The sequence below is a fragment of the Giraffa tippelskirchi genome, chromosome 1, assembly GCF_054371585.1.
Source record: "Giraffa tippelskirchi isolate mGirTip1 chromosome 1, T2T-mGirTip1v1.2.pri, whole genome shotgun sequence".
Lineage (NCBI taxonomy): Eukaryota > Metazoa > Chordata > Mammalia > Artiodactyla > Giraffidae > Giraffa > Giraffa tippelskirchi.
The window spans coordinates 92,624,364-92,648,990 of NC_137275.1; the positions used below are offsets into that span (position 1 = coordinate 92,624,364).

At 44.1% G+C, this 24,627-nt stretch overlaps 2 protein-coding genes across 28 annotated transcripts in view; one reads left to right on the top strand and one right to left on the bottom strand.

Moving 5' to 3' along the window:
* The window catches only part of LEF1 (lymphoid enhancer binding factor 1), a 117,721-nt gene extending 107,215 nt beyond the window's left edge, over positions 1-10,506 (bottom strand). For 6 of the 10 annotated variants that reach the window (XM_081553887.1, XM_081554057.1, XM_081553986.1 and 3 more), the window contains exons 1-3: positions 9,124-10,506; positions 6,648-6,714; positions 5,060-5,193 (exon numbers count right to left, since the gene is read on the bottom strand). In XM_081553887.1, the coding sequence (XP_081410013.1) occupies positions 5,060-5,193; positions 6,648-6,714; positions 9,124-9,339 (417 nt within the window). In that variant the 5' untranslated portion in view covers positions 9,340-10,506. Of the gene's footprint in view, positions 1-5,059; positions 5,194-6,647; positions 6,715-7,854; positions 8,225-9,123 lie in introns of those variants that run through there. The other 4 variants (XM_081554416.1, XM_081554134.1, XM_081554336.1 and 1 more) reach the window with 1 other exon arrangement.
* A 3,739-nt stretch (positions 10,507-14,245) lies between these two features.
* Positions 14,246-24,627, top strand: part of LOC145531651 (uncharacterized) — a 213,527-nt gene continuing 203,145 nt past the window's right edge. For 14 of the 18 annotated variants that reach the window (XR_014072768.1, XR_014072719.1, XR_014072710.1 and 11 more), the window contains exons 1-2: positions 14,246-14,541; positions 15,092-15,192. Coding sequence is in view for 1 of the 18 variants with exons in the window: in XM_081554653.1 (XP_081410779.1) it covers positions 14,480-14,541; positions 15,092-15,192; positions 15,877-16,025 (312 nt within the window). In the remaining 17 variants the exon portion in view is untranslated. Of the gene's footprint in view, positions 14,546-15,091; positions 15,193-15,876; positions 17,017-24,627 lie in introns of those variants that run through there. The other 4 variants (XR_014072799.1, XR_014072804.1, XR_014072778.1 and 1 more) reach the window with 2 other exon arrangements.

A 24,627-nucleotide genomic window follows, 5' to 3' on the forward strand; every position in this document is an offset into this window, starting at 1 on the left:
ATGGGCTTTTCTGCTGGCCCAAGGACAGTGCTGGCATATTTTCTCTTTAAATTTCAAGTTTATCTTGAAGTCAAAGAGAAACCAATTTTATAAAATTCTATCTATAATATGTAAATGAGGAGCAAGGGGAGTCAGAGAGGAATGGAATGATCCCATTGCTTAAAAAAATGTCAGTCACATACACCAAAAACAGTTCTGCCTAAAGAACTAACACGATTAGTTAAAAACAAGACTCAAAAGTTGTAAAAAATTTCTCAGTTGATATTAAGAAGAATACATGTGAGGTAACAATTTGAAGTCCAGATAGAGCCATTTATGAGGTCCTTATTCTGTCCTGTTAGAATTACACGAGTCTGTCTGCAAGACAGAAATGAATCAAAATAATGGGATTGATGAGACCAAGTTGAGAACCTGCATGTGGGCAGGGGGAGGGGGACTTCAAAGAGCAAGATTTTCTGCAAGTTGGCTTAATAGGCTTGTTTTAGTGAAACTGGGTTGTTCTCACACCTTTATGAATGAACAAGAAATTTCAAGGGTCATTTCGAAAAAACCTATCTGACTAAGGATCACACTTCTGCCGTACCAGTCATGCAAGGCAATATCAGCTCCTGAAAGGTCACGTCAGCATGGCACCTGGGACACTTGAATTAACATGCCATTCAGTCGTAAGATACCTAAATTATCTGAAGGGGGAATGGCAATCACTTCTAGTTATTCTGACTGTGGTCCTTTCCCTACTTTGTAGCAGTACAATTAAGATGAATCAAACAGAAGAGTTTGGGGCTCTGAGGAGCTTCTGCACATATTCTCTTGAGATCGCATTCAAATCTGAGATAGAATACACTTTCTAAAACTTAACATCTCCTGCACTTGAGGTAAAGAGGAACATTTCATATACTTAGCTTCAAAAAGTAGACAACTTATAGTAGAAAATTTAAAATCATTAATCAGTAAGTCACATGAGGTAGCTCCTCAAGGAAAGTGAAAAGACACTGAAAAATTCTGCTGAAAATATGAGCCAGAGTCTCTCTGAACTCTGAGTTAATAAGTCATTGTCTTCCTATTGATGATTGTTTCTGTGATTATTTTCAAAGCTATGCAGTCGTGTGATGGACAGATGGCTAAGCGTTACCTTACTGATCAGACATGTTCACTTAGTTCCTTAATTCCAGATGTGAACAATGACAAAAATTTAATTTTAACTGTAAGCAAACACAAACATGGGTGGAGGCCGGTGGGGGCAGGTTAAGACAAAGTTCTGAGAGGGATAACTCTGTTTATTAGACGTCAAAATGTTGACTCCCTCCAGGTAAAAACCATACAACAGAAGTGAGTTGCTCAAAATAATTATAAAAGAACCCTGAAGCATTTCAAGAGCAAAAATAAGAAAAATAAATCTACTAAAAATAAGAAAATACGATGAAATTCGAACACAGACATCTTCCTTTCCCACCTGAAAATCCATCCTGAGAAAGATGACAAAGAAGCCAACGATGCAGTCAGCAGCACTCTCCTGACCAGGTTGTTGCTGCGGTTGGTGTGAGCCAAGCAGCAACATTTGTTGTTGCTTCCTGCACTAAGTCTGCTACTGTTCCTTTCCTGAGCAGCTGAAGAGAACCGAGATGTTTCTCTTCAGAGGTGTTAAACATTTGGGTTGCTTGAGGGACAAATGGAGTTTGACACCTAAGACGAATAACCACAGTGCATGAGGTCAATGGGAACTTTCACTATGTAAAGGCAGCCAAGCTCACTGTCACACAGTTTTCAGGCACACAAGGGCCAGGACCCAGCACAGGAGGCAACCAACTATGTTTTCCTTTTTAATACATCGCCATTGGTCTCCAAGGATTTTCATAAATGAGACTCAGAGAAAGAAGGTCTTGGGAGTATGCTTTTAATAAACTCTCCAGGGCCCTTCCTCTGAAATATTTAAAAGGCTACTGGATCTTCTCACACTCAGTGAAAACGACCATCCCAAGCCAAGGTTTACTGTGCTTTAAGAATTCACACTAACACCAAACATGTTATTATTATAGGTGCTTTCTTGCTAGGCCCGCCTGATTTATCGGAACAAGAATTCTTATTTAAAATTCTATGAGACACCCATTCACGAGATTTCTAGTATAGACACACCTCTAAGAATTCCAGTTCTGGAAGGATGTAATTAGCCAATTAAAATTTTCCTTCAGATGGGGAAAAAAAAAAAAGCTTGAATGGCAAAAGTGGTTCTCCTGTGCAGGTAACTCTATATTTAGGTCATGAGTAAGGGCTGTATGAGCAAATGTATGTCAGTGTTTGTCTTAAAAAGAGCAAATGCATATAGAATTGTTAAAATGAGCTACCAGCAGAAACACTCCTGTGTGTGCCAGTTGGCCATGGCTGGTATTCTCTGGATTATCTAAAGCTACAAGTAAACAGAAGATTCTGTGTGGGGAAGGGGCAGTTGGGTTTTCCCTCACCCCCAGATGTTTTTCTAATCCTAACACCTGAGGGCAGCAGATACTGTAAACAAGGGGTCGTTTGTAATGCAAATCCAAGCAACAGGGCTGACAAGGAACAGCTCCCACCCTAAGTCCAAACACAAATGGTCACCCTGCTCCTGACACCCTAAATGCAAACCTATCACTGTGGATGTCCGCCTCACAAACACTTAGTCCTGCTAAGAACAGAGTTAAAGAGCAAGAGGCAGAAGTGTGGTCGGGGTGAAGAGGAGGGGTTGCCTTCCGGTTAAAGTGCATTGGGACTCAGCATTAAAAACAGCTGTTACGTATTAAAAACCAAAGACTGAGACCCACTTCGGCTGGACCCTAAAAGAGAAAAATTGAACATAGTCTTGTGGTTAAAACTGCAAAGCTTCTGGAACTGGGTGAACTGTAGAATATTGGCAAGAAAAGGTGCCTAAAATAAATGTGTTCTAAAATGGAACAGAATAAAGCAAAGCAGCAGATAGGAGGGTAAGGTAACTACACCCCTTTCCGCCACTCCGCCCCCACCAACATTTATTCTGGCCACAAATCTTTCCTAAACAATGAATGACTGTTCAATTCACTGACCTCAAAATTTTAATATATACACTAACAATAAATACTTTCCATTCTATCAATTTAAAATGATTAGTATACTGAGGGGCTAGGAGAAAAGGCTGGTTTAAAGAGGAAGAGCAGCTTAATTTTCAATATTCTTGGGAATAACTTATAAATAACAATTGATTTTTACTATATTGACTTTTAAAAAATTATTGCCTTGAAAGGAGAACTGGCTGAACTGAAGAATAAACTCCACAAATACTTATTAAGCCTTAACTGTGTTCACAGCCTAAAAGTGTAAGATTATTTTAGTGGCTATTTTCTATTGTTACCAAGTCAGAGACTATAGTTTGATTTGTTGGAAAGATTATTTGTTATTCTAAAAAGCCTTCAGCAGAAATCTTCAATTATTTCTTATTTAAAATATAGTCTCCTTCCCCTACCCCTTCAAAATATCAACAAAAAAAATAGCCCAACTTTAAATTATCTGATATGTATGTATATTCAATTCAACAGAAACAAAGTCTCCTACAAATTCTAAAACTCAGAAGCATTTATTTGGGTGGTCTCTAAATGTTAAAAACTGTATTTGCTTTTATTAGTTCATTCACTTTTTAGGTAAGAGATTCATATGTACCACACACACATTTCTATCATTAAATATTTGAAAAGCCTTTTAAAATAAAATGTGAAATCACTATTTCCTATAACAACCATCATAAGATTTCCTAGATCTCCATTTTAGCTTCTATGTGAAAACTGGAAAAATCTTATTCCCTACTTAAGAGGTCAAATATCTTTTTGAAATTTGTGGGAAAAAAATAACTTTTAAATCACAGTGCCCCCCAAAAAGTGGTTATATTTTCTAGATCTATCTCTTCAACCGCTGAGGGCCACAGATAATGATAGCCACAAATACTCTTTATTTGTTCATGACTGATCAGGAAATATTTCTCTTTTCTACTTTGGAGTATCTCATGGTTCCCAGACTCTGTCCACTGAGATATCAACGACAGTACTTGCCCCAGATGTCTTCCACCGATTTTTTTTTTTTTTTTTCACTTGGTGAAAGCACTGGGCTAATAAGGCAAAGATACAGGTTCCATTTTATGATCCTAGATTTGACTCGCAGGAGGGCCAGTTAGACTGAAACATTATCCCCAAGACCCAAACATACATGTTTTTCATTGGGGTTTGGGTGGTACAGGGAGAGTGAGGCCACAAAGAAGGTAAATATATTGATAGATCAGTAAAAATCCACCACTACCTCCGAACAGATGAACCTCAGGGAGAACTCCATTTCACATTCACGTACTACACAAGTTACCCTTTAGATGTTTTCTTACTATATAAATTGAGGTTTCCATGTTAAGCATAATGTATAAGGCAGTTATAATGCCTCCACATTTTTAGAACTTAAAAGTTAACTGAGCCACCATGTAAAAAAATAAAAATTTTTTTTCATTAAGAGTTATTTTCAAGCAATACTTCTTAGCAACTGACAATAAAGTAAAAATAGCTCATTGCTCCCCCACACCTAAACTGATTTTAAAGAAACATTAGCTAACACAATAAAATGAGACACTGTTTTAAAAGCTGAAGTAATATTCCCAAAGTTCAGCTCCAAGTGAGCCAAAGGAATTCTGATTCTATATAGCTTACTGGCAGTGAAAGCCACAGACCACTTAGTTACTTGAAAGATTAAATCAATTTCTCTCTCTCAGCAGAGTAGAAACCATAATACTCATAAAATCATGAGTTTGTTGATTTAAATTCACTTGATATCATGATAGCTCATGATCTGTTTTTCTATACAACTTAACCAATAAACCAAAAGCTAATATCTGAAGGTCAAAACATCAAAAAGTAGCACCATTTTAAGGCAGCCATTCCTTATAGCATGTCTTATTTAGCAACAACTGGTCATATATAATGAAAGCATTTCCGGTGAGTTTAAAAAGCAAACATTTTGCCAAAAATACAAATTAATTTGCACTTCTGAAAATAATTTGCAACATCAGCATGTTACTCACTGTTCTCGGGATGGGTGGAGAAAGAGATCCATTTGACATATATGGGTCATTATTCATATTTGGCATCATTATGTATCCAGAATAACTCGAGTAAGAGGGTCCCTTATTGTAGAGACCTCCATCTGGATGCTTTCCTAAGAGAAGGCAAAGAACAATCAATGATGCTTTGACTTCCTTTTATATCACTGTATTTTTCATTGAAAAGTTAATAGTTCTACTATAAATTAGACCTTACATAAAAGGTTTGTTTACAAAATATTATAACTGGGTTATTATGCTCTATTTTAGATTGACAGTATTTACTCTCTTAAATGGCTTAGCAGTGAACCAGATGTTTTAAAAACATGTGGTTCAATTTACTTCCACTACTGACTGGTGTTTTTACAAAAATAAGTGTTATCCATCTAACTTAATTTGCTCTAATACTAACAAACTGGACTAAGAAATACAGACACATGAAAAAAGGCATACAAAGCTATAATATAAATACACTAGGCTATTCAGCTATATACACACACATATATTTATACATTAAAGTTACGCTCCACTTTATAAGCAAACTCAAAAATTCTACCTGTACTTCTGGATTTCTGGAAAATTTCTAGATTTTACTGACGGAGAAAGTTGTGTCTAGCATATGGGCAACTACCCAAATTTATGAAGGATTAACTCCAGGAGACTTAATTTTATGTGCTACACTTATATCACACTGCCAAAGAAAAGTGCGTTTGCGTGTGTGTGTTCAGTGTATACATTTCTTCCCTTTTGTCTGTGTATCTACTTTGTAGCTCAGAAGGAAGCTTGATATTATAGTTCTCTTCCCTTCTTCCCCTGGCTCACATGTATGTGTGAACCCTTCATTCTGGTCAGGCCAATTGTAAGTAATTAAAGGAGAACAGAAATGCAGGCTGTTCAACAAGGGAACCCTACAGATCACAGATTCTTTTAGAGTCACAGGGAGTTCTCCTTAGGTCTCAAAAAAAAAATTCAGAATTTTTACAGTTTTGAGCAAGAATCAGAAATGAGGAGGAAATCTATCACATTTCATATGCATAGTTCTTAATTTTAAGATTAAAGTGTTATATTTTTACACATTAGATTCTTCTTTATTGAGCTATATTTAGTCTGCGCATATAGTGCCTGCCTTCTCACTAAAACAAGAAACAGCAAACAAATGAAGGCCCACTTGAAACTATTCTTGTTGGAAAATAAATTAGTGTAGACTGTCACTCTTCGTAAAAATGCATGGAAAAAAAATACTAAAGTTCTATGACAATTAGAATATGAGGGAAAATGAGGAAAAGAGAAAAACTCATTATAGACATTTCTCTTTTTCCGTAAAGAATCTGGAAGCCAAAGGAAATTCAAAGGCCTTTAACTCATTCAGTTTTATAATTATGGAAATATGTATTAGAGGTAAGCAATAAGTTTTCTGGGTTTTCTTTACCATTTTGCTCAAACAACGGGCACAATCTTATTACATATGCTTTGAGTTTCTTGGATGCAAATTAAAACAGCAAAATGTACCAATATTCACAAATTGTACATGTTAATGATAAAGTTGGGAGAAGTAGAATTAGCATCTTACCATCATCAGGATGTTCTCTGGCCTTGTCGTGGTAGGACTCCTGAGAGGTTTGTGCTTGTCTGGCCACCTACCAGCACAAATCCCCACCCCCAAAAGAAAGAAAATTGCTTTAGAGTTTGTGACAATAATGATATAAATGCATATTCACTGGTAACTCAAAAGAGGGGGATTAGGTGCAACTCAATCTACCTGTTTTATTAATCTAAGAGGACAGGCTAGGACTGAGTCCTGGGAAATCTTTTCAATGTGTTCCTGAAAACTACTTCTACAGTACTAGGAACTACAAATGACAATAACAACTGAAACGAACTTGTCAACAATCCACCTGCTGTTCTGACCACAGTTTACTAAAATACATCAAGACTACCTGGATGCCTAATGTGATAGGAGTTTGAGTGGGGGGGAGGGGGTTGATCATTTTGATAGCTTCTTCAACCACTGTTTACTTCAGTCAGAGCTGATTAAAAGCAGGCTGCAATATCATTTTGCAATGACATTTTAAATAAAAACAAGCCCATGACTCACTGGTGGGGGTCTTAGGCAATTGTCCCAAACCAATTACAGCAGGAGCTCCACTGCTCCCAAGCTACCGTGGCTGTCAGTGCGAGCTTACAAGAGGAAAGTGAACTATTCTGTGGTTAAAGGGAGAAAAACTTGAGAGTCGAGCTACAGACATCTAAAAGGTAGCCCAGCTAATATCAGTTCTAGTAACCACCATCCACCCAGACTCAACCACGTGCAAATCGGTGGTATCGTCCCATCTTCCTTGGGTCTGCCCCATGCCCACTTACCACCAGCAAAGATTAACAACAAAGCCCTAATACCTGAGTTCTGGGGCTTCAAACATAGCGCCCTTCTCCCCAAGGCAAAAACATGTAGAAAATGTGAAGTGGATGGCAAATTTATTTATAGAAAAAGGAAGGGCAAGGAAAAAGGGTAGAAATGTGAAAAGGCTGTTCTACAAATACGAGTTTGGCCTCAAGTGTTTCGGAGGCTATTTGGTTCCTTGGACATGTGTCCTCCCAGTGACCTCTTCTCCGCGCCCAATACACAGTCACAAATCTTTTAAGTGGAGTTAGGTATGCTCTGGGCAACCCCAGTTTCCCCCCTAAGTTGGCATGTTGAGATGAAAGATTCAGGGGAGAGAGAACACCCCAACGTTTTCCTTAGGACCCAGGCCCTCGGCCTTCCAAAACGCGTTACTCACCCCTGCCATTGGGATAAAGAAGGTAATTCTGAGGTGCTCTTAAACTTGCTGTTTAAAACACAAAATGTCTCCGCCCCCAAAACCACACGCTTTCTTTTTGGGGGCAGAAGGATGCCATTTAAGGAAAAAGAATATACCCTCCAAATTTCTTTGGAGGGAAAAAGCGTTGGTGACACCATTTGAGTGTCAGGACTTTGCTACCGGATTTCCTCCAAAGCGTCTTCCAGTTGTTGAACAACGGTGGCCAGTGGGGTGTCGGGTATCAGGGTCCATCCGCCTCCCCCACTTCTGAAGCTCTCCGCGAGGCCTGAAATAGCCCTTCCGCGAGGTCCCGCTCGCGGCTTGCTCTCGCCAGCACCCACGTGTCTCTATTTACTCTACTCGGGTTACCAACTCTATCGCCCGCAGCGGGCCAAGAGATCTGATAAGCGCTTTCCACCCTCCTCTGAGTGGGTGCCCTGGCTTCCGCTGCCTCTCTCTGACTCGCCCTTCTTCTGCATAGATTTAAGGCCTGATTCGGGCCGGACATAAGCGTGCTTTTTTCCCCTTTAAGTGGCGATAGATGGGGAAAACCAGCGTTGCGGCCGGTAGTGCGAGAGCCCTCCTGGGGTGGCTCAGCTCGGCGCGCCCACGGCTCCGGCAGCTGGCCTGGCGGCCGCGAGGACCCGGCCCCGCATCGCCCCCGCCGCCCGGGCGCGCGCCCCCTCCGCGGGCCGGACCCGCGCGAGCCCCGCTGGGCGGCGGTTGGGCGGGCCACGCCTGTCCCCTGCCCACGCCCGCCACCCCTTCCTCTCTCCCTGCGGCTCTGCTCGTCTGTACCTAAGCCTTCGGTAGTGTACGCACTTTTGCAGAGACCTCTACCGAGAGATAGCGGGTGCACTTTGTTTTCCGTCCTACAGAAGAACTTCTCAGGAGCGCTGTTCAGACATCCTCGCCTTAATGCACCGCACCCTCTGAACCCCACCAAAAAGGCCGAAGGCGAAATGTCATGGGTTAAGGGCAGGTTCTCCTGGCCGCAAATCAACGGTTTAGTCACCGAACGCCAAAACTGATACACTTGGACGCTTCCCTGCACAACCCTCCACCCCACACACAGGAAGAACGCTGACCAGAAGCCCAGCCACCGCCCCCCCCAGCCCCCATCCCGCTCCCAGCAGACCTACCCGGACCCCAGGAGCCTGGGCTGCCCGGCGCCTTCCCTCCCTTCCTCCCTCGGCTCTTCCCCGGGACCCGGCATGCCTCTCGGGGATGGGGCAGCGGCCAGCTCACCTCGTGTCCGTTGCTCGCCGGGATGATTTCGGATTCGTTGACCAAGGAAGACTTGATGTCGGCTAAGTCACCTTCCTCTTCAGGGTGACTGATCTCGGCGAAGATCTTCTCCTTCTGAGGATCGCCCTCGTCCTTGAACGGGATCATCTCGTCCGTGGCGCAGAGTTCCGGGTCCCCCCCACCGCCGCCGCCGCCTGCCCCGGAGAGTTGGGGCATCCCGACCACTGTGTAATCTCCGCTCCGCGGGGGGTGCACCCCAGGCAACAGCAGAAAAGAGAAGGGATCAACGAAAAGGGGGAGAGGAAAAGGAGAATTGGAAGGATGCGTCAGGGAGGAGAGCGGGCGGAAGCCGGGCTGGAGAGCGCCGGGCTGGCGGCCGGCAGCCGGAGCTGCTGCAGCGGCACCCGAGCCCCGGTGGCCGCCCGCGCCTTCCCACTCGGCGGAGACCGATGCCGGCGCCCGTCCCCGAGGCCGAACAACACAGGGCTGCGAGGGCCGCGGCGGCCGGCGCCTCTGGGGGCGTCTGTGCCGCGCGCTAGGCTAGGCTGCCAGGGCGGCCGCCCCACGCCCCCGGCGTCTCCGGGGTCTGCGCGCGGAGGACGCCGGTTCTGGAGGAGATTCGACTCTCCAAAGTGCAGGGGAGGGTCTGTCGGCGAGACTCTTCGCGGATCTCTCCACTTTAGCTTCCCTGGATGACGATCCAGGGGTTTGTTTCCCGAGAAAAGGAACGAGCTGAGCAAAACGGCTCCGTTTACCCCAGTAGAGACGGTGTAAGGAGAATCAGAAGATAATGAAATGTCCACTTCCTGGAGGGTTAAAAAAAAAAAGCCACTCAGGTTGAAGATGTCCGTTTCAAAGCTTCTTATTTCCTTCCCTTTCGCTTCGGTTTTCCTTCTCCAGGCGCATTCAATCTGCCGGAGGAGAAGGTGGGGGGCGGAGGAAGAGGGGAAGAGAAAGAGAAGAAGTTTGCCAAGAATAAAGTTTGTGCCGGCGAGCGCAGGGAGTCGGCAGTGGAGGGCACTACTGGGTCTCCGGGCGTCACAGCAGGGACCTCGGACCCAAAAGATTCTGCCGGGAGCTGGAGCCGGCACACACACACTCACACACACACACACAACCCGACTCCTCTTTGTTCCCGGCTCGAGTTTCTTCAGTCTGGCTCGCTCGCTCTTTTGCTCGCTGCTCTCCACGCCTCCGCCAAGCCGCTTGTCAAAGAGCTGTACCCCTCCGGTTCCCCCAGCCAGGGGGTGGGAGACGCCCGGAGTTTGGCCGCGTGCGGGGCTGCGGATGCGTCCCAGCTCCTCCGCCGCAGAGCGCGCAGCCTGGTCCCTCCTCCGCGCCCTGCCCCGCAGGTGAGCGGCTGCGCCTCCCCGCCGCCTCTCCTCCTCCCGCGCCTCGCCGGCGCTGAAAAGCTGCCCACTTGCGTCGCTTCTCCTCCCCTTCCCCTCCCCCGCCTCCAGCTCTCCTTGGCTGCCCGCTGGGGGGGGCGGAGAGGGGGACGGCGAGAAGGAGGTGGTGATTGAGGACTTTTTTTTTTTCTTTTCCCAGAGCCTGTAGGACGAGTCCTAGGTTTTGGGGGGAAGAGGGGGGTGTGGGTGTGGGTGTGTGTGTACGTACGCGCGCGCCTAGGGGGAAGATTCAGGCAACTTGGCTAGGGATGGAAGGACCCGGCGTTTCTTGTAACCCACGAGAGGCACGCTTTGCCCGCGTGAAATTGACAAGAAACTCTGCCCCAGCGGTTTAACTTCATCATCTTAAGTGTCTCTTCTCTTGTTGCCTTCCCACCCACCCCCCTCCTTCCTCCACCAGTCTCTCCCCCACCTCTTTTCCGCCTCTCCCTCCCTCCCTTGCTCTGGCAGTGGGAAGAAGATGAAAGAGAAGCCGCCGCAGCTGTGATCGACACCACATTGATAGATGCTCTGACAGAGGATGAGGCGGGAATGGGGACACAGAGAAGGAAAAGGGGAAACATAACACATTGCTCAACTAATAAGAGAGAACGGAAGCAAGAAGAACAAGAAAGAGAGTTGTGGCTTTCCTAAATACATGTAAAAGGTCAAGGGAACACATGCTAACAAAAATAAAACCTCCCGACTTAAGGAGAAAAAATAGGAAGAAAAAACCGAAGACTGAATCTTAATTATCGCTTTTTAAGCAAGATCTTTTTCTTACATCCTCACCATAGGATGCTCACACACAGTTACACTAGGTCGCTCGTGTATTTTCGAAGATACATGCCACAATGTGTGGGAACCTCATAACGAAAAAAACCACCCAAGTTGGGGGGGGGGAGGAAAAGGCAAAAGGACCCAGGAGCGTGAAGCCGGTAGAAGAAGGGAGGACAGGGCAGTCTCTGGCACCTCAGACTTCGGGCTCAAAGAGACCCTTGAAGATGCAAATCCAAATTCAACCTCAAAAATTTCCCAGCCTCCACAGTCTCTTTGATGCATTTTGTACAAGGACAGGACTTTTAAGGAGATGCTTTGTGAAAGTTACAGTATAAACCAAGCTGAAGTTTGAAAACACATCACATTTTGTTCCTTGGCTCTCAAACTCCCTCAGTTAAAAATCCAGGCAAAATTATTATACCCAATACAGTAGCCATCTGTAAAACCTCAGAACAGTAAACAAGAGACAGGAAGAAATGTGTCTCCATCTCCCTTAAATTGAAAATGGGGAAAACATTACAGAATCAGACTTTAGCTCTATTATATAGGAATAGTCATGTAAAGATCCCTCTTCTTTTGTGTAAGGGAGAAATCGCATGCTGCTAGACATCGTATAAGTAAAGACGTTAACAATGCAATGCTCTAAATGAGCACTCAAAATATCGCTTATTGATAATTACTTGAGATGGGAATTCACTAGGAAGCAATTTTTAAAACTATCATTTATAGCATTCAGTTGGTCTCATAGAGCATGGCCAGTAGTCACACGGAAAATTTCTATCTCGGGTTAGGGTAACATTAAAGGGCTGGCGATGGGAGCCAGAGAGAGTAAAGCATTAAATCCTCTGCAAATAGCTAAGAATGCTACGCCTGAAAGAAAGAATAATTTTCTACAATGTGTAAGGCAATACTAAAAAGATGGGGGAAAACCCCATTTTACTTTTTGGTTGGTAGCATTATGCAACTTTGCTAGGCACCAGTGAGTGTAATGTCTCAGAGATGTGAACATGTAGCTATGTCAGACATTTATTCCCTCTGTTCTGGAGAAGGAAATGGCAACCCACTCCAGTATTCTTGCCTGGGAAATCCCATGGACAGAGGAGCCTGGAGGGCTACAGTCCATGGGGGTCTTAGAGTCAGACACGACTTAGCGACTGAGCACACACACCCTGTTATAAAAGAAATATGGGAAAACAAAGTAAAAAGTCCTCCCATAAACGCGCCAATTCGACGGACAGGAAAAGAACTGGAAAATGCAGTTTCACCAAAACAGCCAGAGTAAAGATTCCTTTTCATCAGACTGTCAAGGGGTGGGGGTGGGGGGATTTTCTGGAAGCCAAAGAGATTAAATGACGACTCCTACATCTGCCCCTCTCCCCGTTAAAGTGTCGCAACTAATTCGAATCCCATTTACTCCTTCATGTTAATTATCTGGACTCCCCGAGTCATTTGGAGCTCAGCTCCAGGTGTCCTGGAGATTAAGAGCTCGAGAAGATGGGAATTTTTGGAACAATAACTAGTAGGAACCGTTTACTAGAAGGGCCGAGGGTAGGTGGCTGCGTTTTGTATTTTGCGGCAAACCTCACCTTTGGAAACACTGTTTCTAACGAAATCACCCAGCGTCTTACTCTATTTGCGTGACTGTTTTCCCTCCCGGTGGCGTGAGGGGTGTTTCGTTCGCTGATTGTCCTTAGCATTGTTGCAAATCTTCTGATGAGGTGCGTTTAAAAGGGACTTTTCTAGAAAGCATTCATTCAAGTTTTTTTTGTTTTTTAAAAAAGCTTTGTCTGGAAGGGAGATTGACATGTCCACGCGAAGTCTGTCTCTTCAGAGAGAAAAGCTGGGAGACACTGGACGGGCGAGGCAACCCCGGGAAGACATTCCTCCCTCCTTTACAGGTTCAGTGAAGTTCCTGGCAAATGTATTTGTGTCGCGGAGAGGTCTCTTCTAACTCGTGTGGGGGCTGCTATTAACATACACAGCCGCCTTTTGGGGCGCAAGGTCCGGGACCTGGTGGGTGTTGCGAGCGAGAGACACCGCCGCCCCCTTCTCTCGGATGTAGAGGCAGGTTGTTCGTGTGAACTCGAGCGAACGACTGGAGGTTAGCTGCTGCAGGTTCACTCCTTCAGGATGTGGGTTTCAGGGGGCGTTTTGATGTGATTTAATTCCGACCGTGAAACAATTGCTAAGGACTGGATTGCTGTTGGTTTTTCCCCTTTTGATGGCTTTGGTTGGTTGGGGTTTACCTTGGGAGCGAACTGTGACTTGTTTTATAGCAACACTTCCTTCTGCGCCGGGCGCCGACGCCCGCGCTGCGCGTGGGGGGCGAGGCGCCCACCCTGCGCCGGAACAGGGAGAGAGGGGGCTGCAAAGGCGGTTCTCGAAGTCGGCAGGGTACATACAGCCCAGCCCCCCGCGGGTGCGGACATGGGGACTAGACTGACCCCCACCCACACCAGAGACCCCTCCTATGTGGGGGGAAGGGGTCGCTGCCAAGTCAAGTCAGCTGCAGACACTCCAATGAGTACTTAATTACAGAGAAGAGAGAAAAGCGCGGTGCCCTTCAGAACCCTCTCCGCCTCCTCAGCCCTAACCCCCCGCCCGGGCTCCGGGTCTCCCCCTTTGTGTGGCCTGGACTCTCTCCCAGCGACAACTTTGGTGGGATCCCAGAGGAAGGAGGTGGCCGGAGGAGGGGGCACGGAAGAGGATGCTGGAAGAGAGAGACGCGAGGGTGAAGGACTAGAAAAACGAATAATGTGATTCCAGGGACGGAACTCCAGCACCCTCCATTTCCCACCCCGGCGTCACCAGGGGATTAAAGCTGTGGGCATCTTCAGTTTAACGGACTTTTCGGAAAGCGGGGGGCGGGAAATGGCAGTTTGTGTCCCAGGAGTTCTTCCGCCTCTTCGCGCCTCCTCCTAAGACACACAAACTCAACCCCCCCCCAGCCCCCCACCCTCCGGGGTAACGGAGAACTCGGGGGACCGTGAAAACGTCGTTCCCAAATCCGGCCGCCTGCGGACGCCCGACTCCCACGGGGCCGGAGCCCGTTGACGCCCGCAGCCTAAAGCAGCCCCGCGGGGTCGCCTCCAGGAGCCCGCCGCGCCCGCGCGCCCCTGGAGTCCTCCGGCGGCGTCTCCCGCGCTCGTGCGGGCCGGGTCCTCCCACTGCCCGCGAGGGAGGGCCACATGCCACCCCACGATCTGTGGGCTCGGCCGGCAGACCCTCTGCCCACGCGGAGAGAGAAGAGGCAAGTCGGGGTGTTCGCGGACTAGAACAAGGGGAGCCCGCGATAGGCTCAGAGAAGCGGCGGAGGCCGGAGAGAGGCCTGCCACGCGCCCCCGCGGCTCGGCTTCGCGACCGGAACCCCCAACAACCCCCCGCGGGGACCCGGCCTCCGACGCAAAGGAGTCGGCGTGAAAGTCTGGAAGGGGATCCCCAGGAAAGGATGGGACGGGTGTGGGAGCTGGAATACAATTGGGCCGCCGGGACGGCTCGCCTCCTGGGCTGGACGTGAAAGTCTTTTCCCTCCTTTCTGAAAACTTTTCTCAGGCGTCTTCAACTTGGTGTGCGGACCTGTCTTGGCCCGCCCTTCGGCCCCTCCCTCAGCCGCCGGGCCCCCAGTCCACCCGCCCTCGGGCCGGGGACGCGCGCGGAGCCGCCGCGCAGAAAGGCCGCCCGCGCGCGCGAGCCGCGCCTTATATCCGCGGAGGGCGGCGCCTGCGCGGGGCCCGGCGCGGCGGCGCGGCCTTTGAAGCCCTGGCGGCTGCTGCTTTCATCCTTTCTTTTTTCCCTTGCAGGCCCCTTTGTGTGACTAAATTTGGAAAGAATATGGATCCGAGCCAGTGTTTCCACGTGTGCTCCCAGCTCCCAGCTGAGAAGGCCAAGGGTTCTCTTCCGGGTAAGGAGACAGGGAGAAAGATCAAAGAGTTTGGGGAGCTGGATCTGAAATGTGAATTGAAAATAAAAATCAAGCCTGGACACATTCCAGTTTCTAAAGCAAAAGCAACCCTCAGCAGAGGCCGTCTGGCTAGGACTCTTCTGCCTCTGCTTGCTATACTCTTTTTTTGCCGCAACCATTTTTGAGCACATGGAGTAAAATAAAGAAGACATAAGGAAACACTTAGTTTCTTCAGATTTTGTTTTGCAGTAATTTTATTAGGGAAAATATCTTGTACATAATTGCCGTTATGTGAAGTCGAATTTCTTCAGCCATAAATATTACCTTATTTCGGTATGCTTAGCACTTTCTTCTGCAGCCCCATTTGGAGAGAGAACGTTGACACACACGTGTGCACATGTTCCTTGTGCACAGTGCTGCTTTTTTTACACACCGTACAGTGTGCCATGTAGTTTCCTTCTAGAGAAGTCTGGAAAACCAGTGTTAAGACTTATTTTACCAAAGCACTCACTATCAAAACTGGTGTCTATGATATGATGTCCTCTTATTGATCGATTCTGGAAATCTTTTCTGACACGCTGACTAGCCAGAAGGTTTCTGTCTTTATAGCAAAAACAACAACAAAGAAAAACCCTCTAAGGTCTCTTATTGAATGGACTTCTTGAGCAATATTCTGTTTTTCAGAACAAACCAACATAAAGAGACAGCTTTGCAATAGTGTACTGCGAAGCATTGGAAATCCTGGGTTGGAGGTGGGTACCACCACTTCCCCTCATGCTGTGGTGACCTCAGGCAAGCCATTTAACCTTGTCCTTGTCCTTTCTGCAAAATAGGTATAATAATAGCCTATGTGAGAAGATTGTTGTAATGGTTCAGTGAGGTAATGCATGTGAAAGTATATGTAAATGTCAGGTATGAAGCAAAGATGACTTTTAAGCAGTCCTCTTTAAGTTTCAAACAAAAAACTTTTAAAGCACTAGCAATCTTTACCACAGGACCAAAAGGGGATGGTTTCACACTTAGACATCTCTTGCTGTGACCCTCACCACGTCTGCAACAGTTGTGTTGTAAAGGCATCAAAATCACCTTAGGTTTGTCATCCCAGGTGTGAGTATAGTGGGAGAACGAACATTCCAGGAAGAGAGAGAATGTGCTTTAACTCTTCCTCATGTTTATGATGGACTCTTAATGAACTGATAAATGGATGAAGAAAAATGGCACTGGTATAGACTTTTTCTTTTTTGGCTGTACCTATGGCATGCTACTTTCCCCAGCCAGTGATCTGTGCCCTCTCCAATGGAAGTGAGGGGTCCTAACCTCTGGACCACCAGGGAATTCCCTAGATGATTTTTTTGTGAGGCATTTGACACAGCCGACAATGACTCTGTAAACATCTTTGGTAATGTGATGGCCTATGAAAGAAGCTTCCCTGGTAGCTCAGACAGTAAAGAGTCTGCCTGCAAAGCGGGAGACTGGGATTCAATCCCTGAGTTGGGAAGATCTCCTGGAGAAGGAAATGGCAACCCACTCCAGTATCCTTGCCTGGAAAATCCCATGGATGGAGGAGCCTGGCAGGCCACAGTCCAAGGGGTTGCAAAGAGTCAGACATGACTGAGTGACTTCACTCACTTATGAAAGGAGCCACATGTATATGTATAATATTCTCAAAACAACAGAAGTAAGGACACAAGGAGAGTGACTAGAAGGGTGTATAAGAGGTGTTCTTGGGACGCCAGAAATTGTTTCAGAATTGAATGTGATTACATGTGTTAGATTGAGGCATCTCAAGTTTACAAGGCAATAAAGTTTATGGCTGGGGCTGGGTGTGAAGTGACAGGAGTGCCACATGTGTAACACTTTGGGCATTTAGCTGAGTGTGGTTCATGCGTGATCCTAACCCAGGGTAACCCCATTGATGGAATCATTTCCTGGGCTCCACCTCCCAGTATAAATTTTTCACTGTGACCTGTATACAAAGTGATGAAAGCAGGGGTAAGGGGTGGTTTCCAGTGTTCTGGTCTCCTTTTACTGTGGCCCAAGGCTGCTCAGGTATAGCACCCTTCTGAGATGTTCCAACTCCTTTGACAGTCTCTTCTAGCAGCAACATGCAAATTTCACAAATAGTATTAAAGGGACTCTACAGCAATGTGGGGGTAGGGGAGTACTTAGGAGGGGAAACCTTCAAATTTTAACATATCCTTTCCGCAGAGTCCCAGATGAGACAAATGCTGAGCAAGTGCACTTCAGTCCTTCCTTTTACTCTTCTTTTTGGATGCAGCCATTTTTAAAATTTATTCTTGGCTGAAAGAAGAACATGGGGCCAAGGCACTGAGGGTTCTGTCTTATTTTGGGGGGCTCGTTAGAAAGGCCCTAAAAATATTCAGGAAAAACCTGAGGCCCTCTGGAAGAAAGTAATTTCTCTGAAGGTGGGGGTGGGGGGCATGACTAAAGGATTTTTCCTATTTTTATAAACCTGTTTCCTCAGCGAATATGGTAATAGGGGTGTTTCTTGAATCGTGGTAAACGTACCTCTTAAGATGGACAGCCTCTGTAGCCTGCTCACGCTCCCTGGGCTGTAGGAGCAGGGCTCTGGGCTCTGTCAGTATTGGGCCAGCGCCTAATCCCTGGTTTGAGGCTAGAAGCCAAAGCCACAACCTTCTTGCCTAAAGGCAAGAGCAGTACCAACAGAGCCATATGGAGATTAATGCAGAACAAGGTCATTAGTCTCATTGTTTATCCAGTTACTCATAGCACAGATTTGTGTAAATTTCAAGTACAGTGGTTGCAGCCCTTCTTTGATGTGTGTAATCTGTACATTTTAGTGCTCCAGGAAAGTGCCTGACTGACAGGAACTACATCCAGTACTTGGAAAACACATCTACACAGGCATAGTGAAGCATGGAGCTGAACAATTTCCCAATGAGTTCCATCAAAGTAAATAAACTAACCTGGAGGGTCAGGATTGAGCCTCCTTTTTATCATGACATGACTTTTGGGGTTCCTTGTGATTGATTTTTTGTTTGTTTTCATTTGAAACTGGGTACCTATTTTAAACCTTCATCTTCATCTCAGAAGAGGAAGGACTTGGCCTACCTAACATTTAACCTTGAGGATGCTTGCTTTTATTTGAACTACTTCTGTCCATAAAAACAAACTTAGTGAGTGGAGTTATTCAGACTAATTTATACATTTATCCAAGGTTCTTTCCTTAACTCTGTCTTGTGTGTGCTGTTATCCTTAAACTCAGAATTAGCAATTATGAGAGTAGTTCAGAAGGTAGACAGAGCCAGTGCAAATAGTTTAGGCTTCAAAATTGTCATCTGGCTCAACAAAACACTTTTCTTTGGCAAAAATGAAACTAATTTGCTTGATCTGAATCTGACTTAAAGGTCCTGCAATCCCACTCTGCCAATTACAGATCTCAAGTCCACTTCCCTTAGGTTAAATTGGCAGAAAGCAAAGGACAGAGATAAATTACTATTCTGTGAAGTTTGATAGTGATTTTTGACTGCCAAAAGATAACTTTACAGACTCTTAAATATGCTTTGAGGCTTAAATTCTCCAGATATTTGACCTTTGCTGTTTAAATTCTCTGGATAATTTTTAGATTATTTTACTTTGTAATGCAGGAACAGCAAATCTCCAGTGGCTGAGTCAGACAAACCTCGTAAGATCTCTCTTGCCCTCCTGCAGTAACCTCCTAACATGCCCTGTAACAGCCACGTGTCACGGTGCAGGCAGAGCCATTTCCTAGTTGTGGTGGCTTCCAACTTGCTCCAGTGTGTCAAGTGCGCCGCCCCCACCCCCACCCCCACACCCCACACCCACGCCCACCCACCCCTTGGTCATTTACCTGTTGATGCCTTGGCCCAGAAGCTCCTGGCCAGGTCGATATTCGCAGGACTCCCTTTTTCACTTCATGTTTTCTGCCCAGATAACAACTTCTTAGACCTTGTCATCTGAAAAATAGTCCAATCCCATCTCACCCCAATTATGGACTCTCCATCTTTTACAGGTTTCATCTTTCCTCACTCTCACTGCCTGATATATTTTTTATTCTTATTTATTACCTTTCTCTCCCACTAGAATGTAAATTCTATGAGAGTAGGGACTTTGTTTTGCTATATCTCCACTGCCTCCAACAGCCCTTGGTGCACAGAAAATATACCAGGTATGTATTGAATAATGAAATAATATAGGAACTTCCCTGGCAGTCCAGTGGTTGGGACTTCGCCTTCCAGTGCAGGGGTATGAGTTTGATCCCTGGCCAGGGAGCTAAGATGCCACATGCCTCACAGCCAGAAAACAAAAACATAAAACAGTAATTTGTAACATAAAGTAATCTGTAACAAATCAATAAAGACTTTAATAATGGTCCATGTAAAAAAATCTTCTAAAAAATGACTAAAATGAATTATTATGGCCTTTGAACCCTCAGTTTCCTCATCTGTAATACCTCCTTTGTGGAAAGTCACATATATTTGGTATAAAGTTAACTGACATATGTTATAAGCACTGAGTAGGTAGTAATTATAATTGTGTAGATCAGCACTGCTGATACAAGTATCATGCAATTTTAAATTAAAAAACTAGAAGAAACATGTTAATTTTAATAGTACATTTTATTTAAGTAACATACCCAAAATATACCATTTCAATGTATAATGAGAGATCTTATATTCTTTATTTTATATTAAAATTTTCAAATTTGATGTGTTGTCTACAACACACTACAATACCAAGTTTTTCAAATTTGGTGTGTTGTCCACAACAGCTGAGAGTGTGACTCTTAGGTCATTTGGAGGGCTCAGAAGAACATCTGTAGTAACACGACTGTAGTCTGTCAAGTTTTGTCTGGATCATCTTTGTAAAGCACCCCCTCCCCAATACCTTGCACAATTCCCTCAAAACAGCAGATGATCAAAAAATATATCAAAGAATATTATAACAATATATTGTTGCGTACTTTTTTCTTCGCAAATATAGGCTTTCAACTTCATTGGAGAGTGAAATAAGCCTTTGTGTACCAGCTTGAGATTGTGACCATCATCTTAAGTGTACTATAACAGTGCTTTGCACGTAATAGGGGCTCAGTGAATAGTTGTTGTTCAGGTGTGTTGCTGAATTGTTTCTCTGAGTGTTTTTCTACATTGTAAATAATAGATTTACTGTTGAACCTTGGGAAATATGTAAGTTGACGATTTCCTGTATCATATTTTTGAGAATGACTTTCTCCTCCCCTGCAAAATTTCTGAGCTCAAAGTTCTGTAGGATCAAAGGTTTGTCCGGAAATGTAGAGAGCTCCCACTCCCACCCAGACTGCATTTTCAGCTTTACTTCCTCAGTGGCTTCTTGACCACACATGGGCCAGATAGTAAATCTCCCTCTGTCCTGTGCCTGGAGTTTTCAACCAAAACATCTTCATAAGGCACTAGCCCCAGGCTTAGGCAAATGCTTTATAGTTGCAGAAATCATTTCACCTATTTCAGAGATTTAAACCCTGATGCAAGAAAGAGCGCAGGGTAATTTCCTGGAAGAAATGTGTAAAGAACCTTCTGGTGCGGTATCTACCTCCAAGGCCTTGGTGTACCTTTATAGTAGAAAGTATTCTTGGGTGTAAGTACATGAACACATCATCCTTTACTGTGACTTTGAAAATGACCTATAGAGTCTTTCCTCAAAAGTACAGGAAATTAAGGCTTAAGCTTATGCCACCACTGAAGTGAAGGTTATTTAAAGGAAAACAGTTATGTTAGCCATGATTCCTAAAATTATTTTACCAGCAAGATCATGAAATATATATTTTTAAAAAATTGTAATGAGATGTTTAGAGAAATGTAAGTTATAACTTTGAAACGTCTAGCTGTTTGAATTAGGGGATTTATTAAGTGAATTTTAATGTAGCCATGCCATAGAGCACTATGCAGGTATGAAAATGACATCATACAATTTTTGTTTACTTGAAAAAATATTAGTGGTCTACTGCTAAGTGGAAAAATCAGATTATAAAGGAATAAGCACAGTCCTGACTCATTTAAAAAAAAATCCCTCTGTATGTATCATTTATTAGCATGTTAAGTTCTATGATGGAAGGGTACTGTTTGCTTAGCACAGTACTTGGTGCCTAGGACAAGTCCTGCCACACAGTGGGCACTCAGTCAGTGTCTATTGAATATATTCAGAAGGGTAGAAACTAAAATACTGGGAGTAGTGTTCTCTGAATAGTAAAGACATGGATGGTTTTTATCTTCTTTGTACTTTTAGAACATTTATACACTGAATCAGTATTTATATACAGTAAAAGAAGAAGGTAAAAAATGTTAAATGTAACATGATATAAATATTTAAAAAATGAACTGATCCTAGGGAATTTTGACAATAATAATAAAAAAGAAAGAAAATAAGTAATCAGCAAGGAAAATAAGAGGATGAGGTGCTAATTTCAAGGCCAGCTAGTAGGTATGTGGAGACTAGTACAAAGGGGCTCTGATCATTTATAGCAGTCAGAAAGGTGGGCTTGTTAATCTCTAAGCTAAAAGTTAAACAGTGGAATGCATAGGTCTTAAGTGTACAATTCAGTGAGTTTTTATAAATATATATATATATATATATATATATATACACTTGTGACATAATCATTCCAATCAAGATATAGAACATTTCAATCATCAGAAATTCCCAGAGATATGGGATGAACTTTTTTAAACTTTATTTTTACTTGGAGGGTAATTGCTTTACTATGTCATGTTGGTTTCTACTGTACAACAATGTGAATCAGTTATAAGAATACATACATCCCCTCCTTCTTGAGCCTCCCTCCCACCTGCACTCCCATCCTACCCCTCTAGGTCATCCCAAAGGACCAGGCTAGGTTCCTGTGTATACACCAGCTTCTCACTAGCCATCTGCTTAACAGATGGTAGTGTATGTATGTCAGTGCCACTCTCTCCATTCCTCTCACCCTCGCCTTCCCCTGATTTGTCCCCAAGTCCATTCTCTACATCTGTGTCTCTATTCCTGCCCTGCAAATAGGTTCATCAGTACTATTTTGCTAGATTCCACATATATGCTTTAATAGACAATATTTGTTTTTCTCTTTCTGACTTACTTCAGTCTGTATGACAGACTCTAGGTTGGGATGAACTTATTTTGAAGCAACTTTTTAAGCTACATTTTTGGTGACATGTCATGTGTTGTTAGACTTCTTACTGACTGCTTTGCACATTTCCCTTAAACTCTATGATGTAATTTCTCCATTTGAAAAACTTGTCAGATTGAAATATGCCTTTCCAGAAAATGTGTTGATAATGTACATTATAGGAAGGGAAGAAATGAAACTCATAGTATTTGATTGAAATACAATTGAAATGCTGAATTGAAACATGGACCAAGTAAATTTGTTGAAATATTTGTGTTGCAAATTGTTTTTCAGTGTAACGGATGAAATGATATTTGTGATCCCAACAGACACAGCAATCAGAACAGGTCTGGGGTGCTTTAGACATAGACATTTGGTGGAGGAGGCTGTGGGGTAAGTTGAGAAGGAAGTGATGGGGTGATATCCAGAGGCAGATGCATCCCAGAGACTTGGGACCATGGGGATCCTTGGTGGGTGTAGAAACACAGCAAAGCAATAGAGCAGATTTGTGCGTCCCCCTAGCCCATGCCTACTGAGTTTAACATTCCTCTAGCCTCTGTCTGATCTAGTCTGCTGGGTACACGCAGTTAAGCTCAGCAAACAGGAGGGTCTCTTGGCTGTGGCACAAAATTGTACTCACTGGGGGAAAAAAAAGCATATTTCCTGGATTTCTCTTATAGGAAGTGTTAAAATATACAGACAGGATGTAGTCTGATGTTTTTTCCCCTTATTGTGAAATAGTTGACGTTTCTGTCTTCTTCTCTGTTTCTGTCTCTGTCTTTCTTCCTCTAATATGAAGATAAACCTGCACTTCCAGGAAAGGGAAGATTTTATCAACTAAAATGTGGGTTCAGATGCCCATGCCAGAACAATCCAACCAGTAAACAGGTCAAAACTGTCCAAAGGAGGGCTGTGGCATGAACTGCAGTGAGTTTCAGGTCAAATGATTTCCTAACTGTCAGAACTTCTTGGATTACTATCCTGGTAGTCCAAAGAGACATGGCATGCTGTGAGGGAAGTAAAAACAAAAATGTGGAGACAACATTCAGGGTTTACCCCAGGTATGTACTGCAGAACACTCCCGGTTGCCATCTTGCTTCTCGCTGCCTTCATCTGTCCCCCTTTTGTCGTAAGCCCTGCAGCATCTGGGTGTGAAATTGCTTGATAAACTGTTTGCACTGGTGAGCTATGAGAATTTCATAGTTTGATCCCTGAAAATGAAGGGAATTAAAAGCTGACAAGAAGGATGATTTGGTGCCTAAGGTGGTCAGTTGGTCACCACAAAGAGTCACTTAGGTAAGAAAACACCTTTGTATAGTGGCTGTGTCGGTAATAAATTATAAATGAGCTGAAAATTAAGATAATGAAAAAGATCCATGTCTATGAGAAGGCCAGTTGGATAGAGAGACACTAAAAATTGTCATAATCTGTGAAAAAGAACGGAGAAGGCAATGGCACCCCACTGCAGTACTCTTGCCTGGGAAACCCCATGGACGGAGGAGCCTGGTAGGCTGCAGCCCATGGGGTCGCAAAGAGTCAGACATGACTGAGCGACTTCACTTTCACTTTTCACTTTCATGCACTGGAGAAGGAAATGGCAACCCACTCCAATATGCTTGCCTGGAGAATCCCAGAGATGAAGGAGCCTGGTGGGCTGCTGTCTATGGGGTCGCACAGAGTCGGACATGACTGAAGTGACTTAGCAGCAGCAGCAGCAGTGAAAAAGAAGTTTACTTATTAAATACTTTTTGTCTCTCCTGTTCACTTATAAACCAAAGTGGGTATTTTTGGTTTGTTTTCTATGCAAGAGTTAATGTTCTATAATTAATTATATTCATTATTCCAACAATAGCAACAGCAAAAATGATCTTTAAATGAAAATCATCATCATCATATCTATTTATTTTTTGATTACTTACTAAACATGAAAAAAGGTTGAAAATCAAGGGGTCATTATACTACGTTAGTTACTGTGAGTATCTCACTTACTATGTTTTTTTTTAAAGAGCCTATTCTGTTTCACATAATGCTTGAAGTAAATTACATTTTCTACCTCTCACATTTGAATATAGGACTCTTATCTTAGGACTCCCAGCACTGTGGAAGAAACATTTTATGGAAATAACTCTATTTCAGCTATACTGTCTCTTTCTGTTCTTTTTTTTTTAATTGAAGGGGAGAAAAAAGAAGGAAAAGGAAAAGAAATAAAACAATAATTTATAGCCTGGGACTATGAGCCTTTGAGTAAAACTGCTATCACTTCTAGTTAACCAGGGAGTGAGTGAAATCCTATTTCC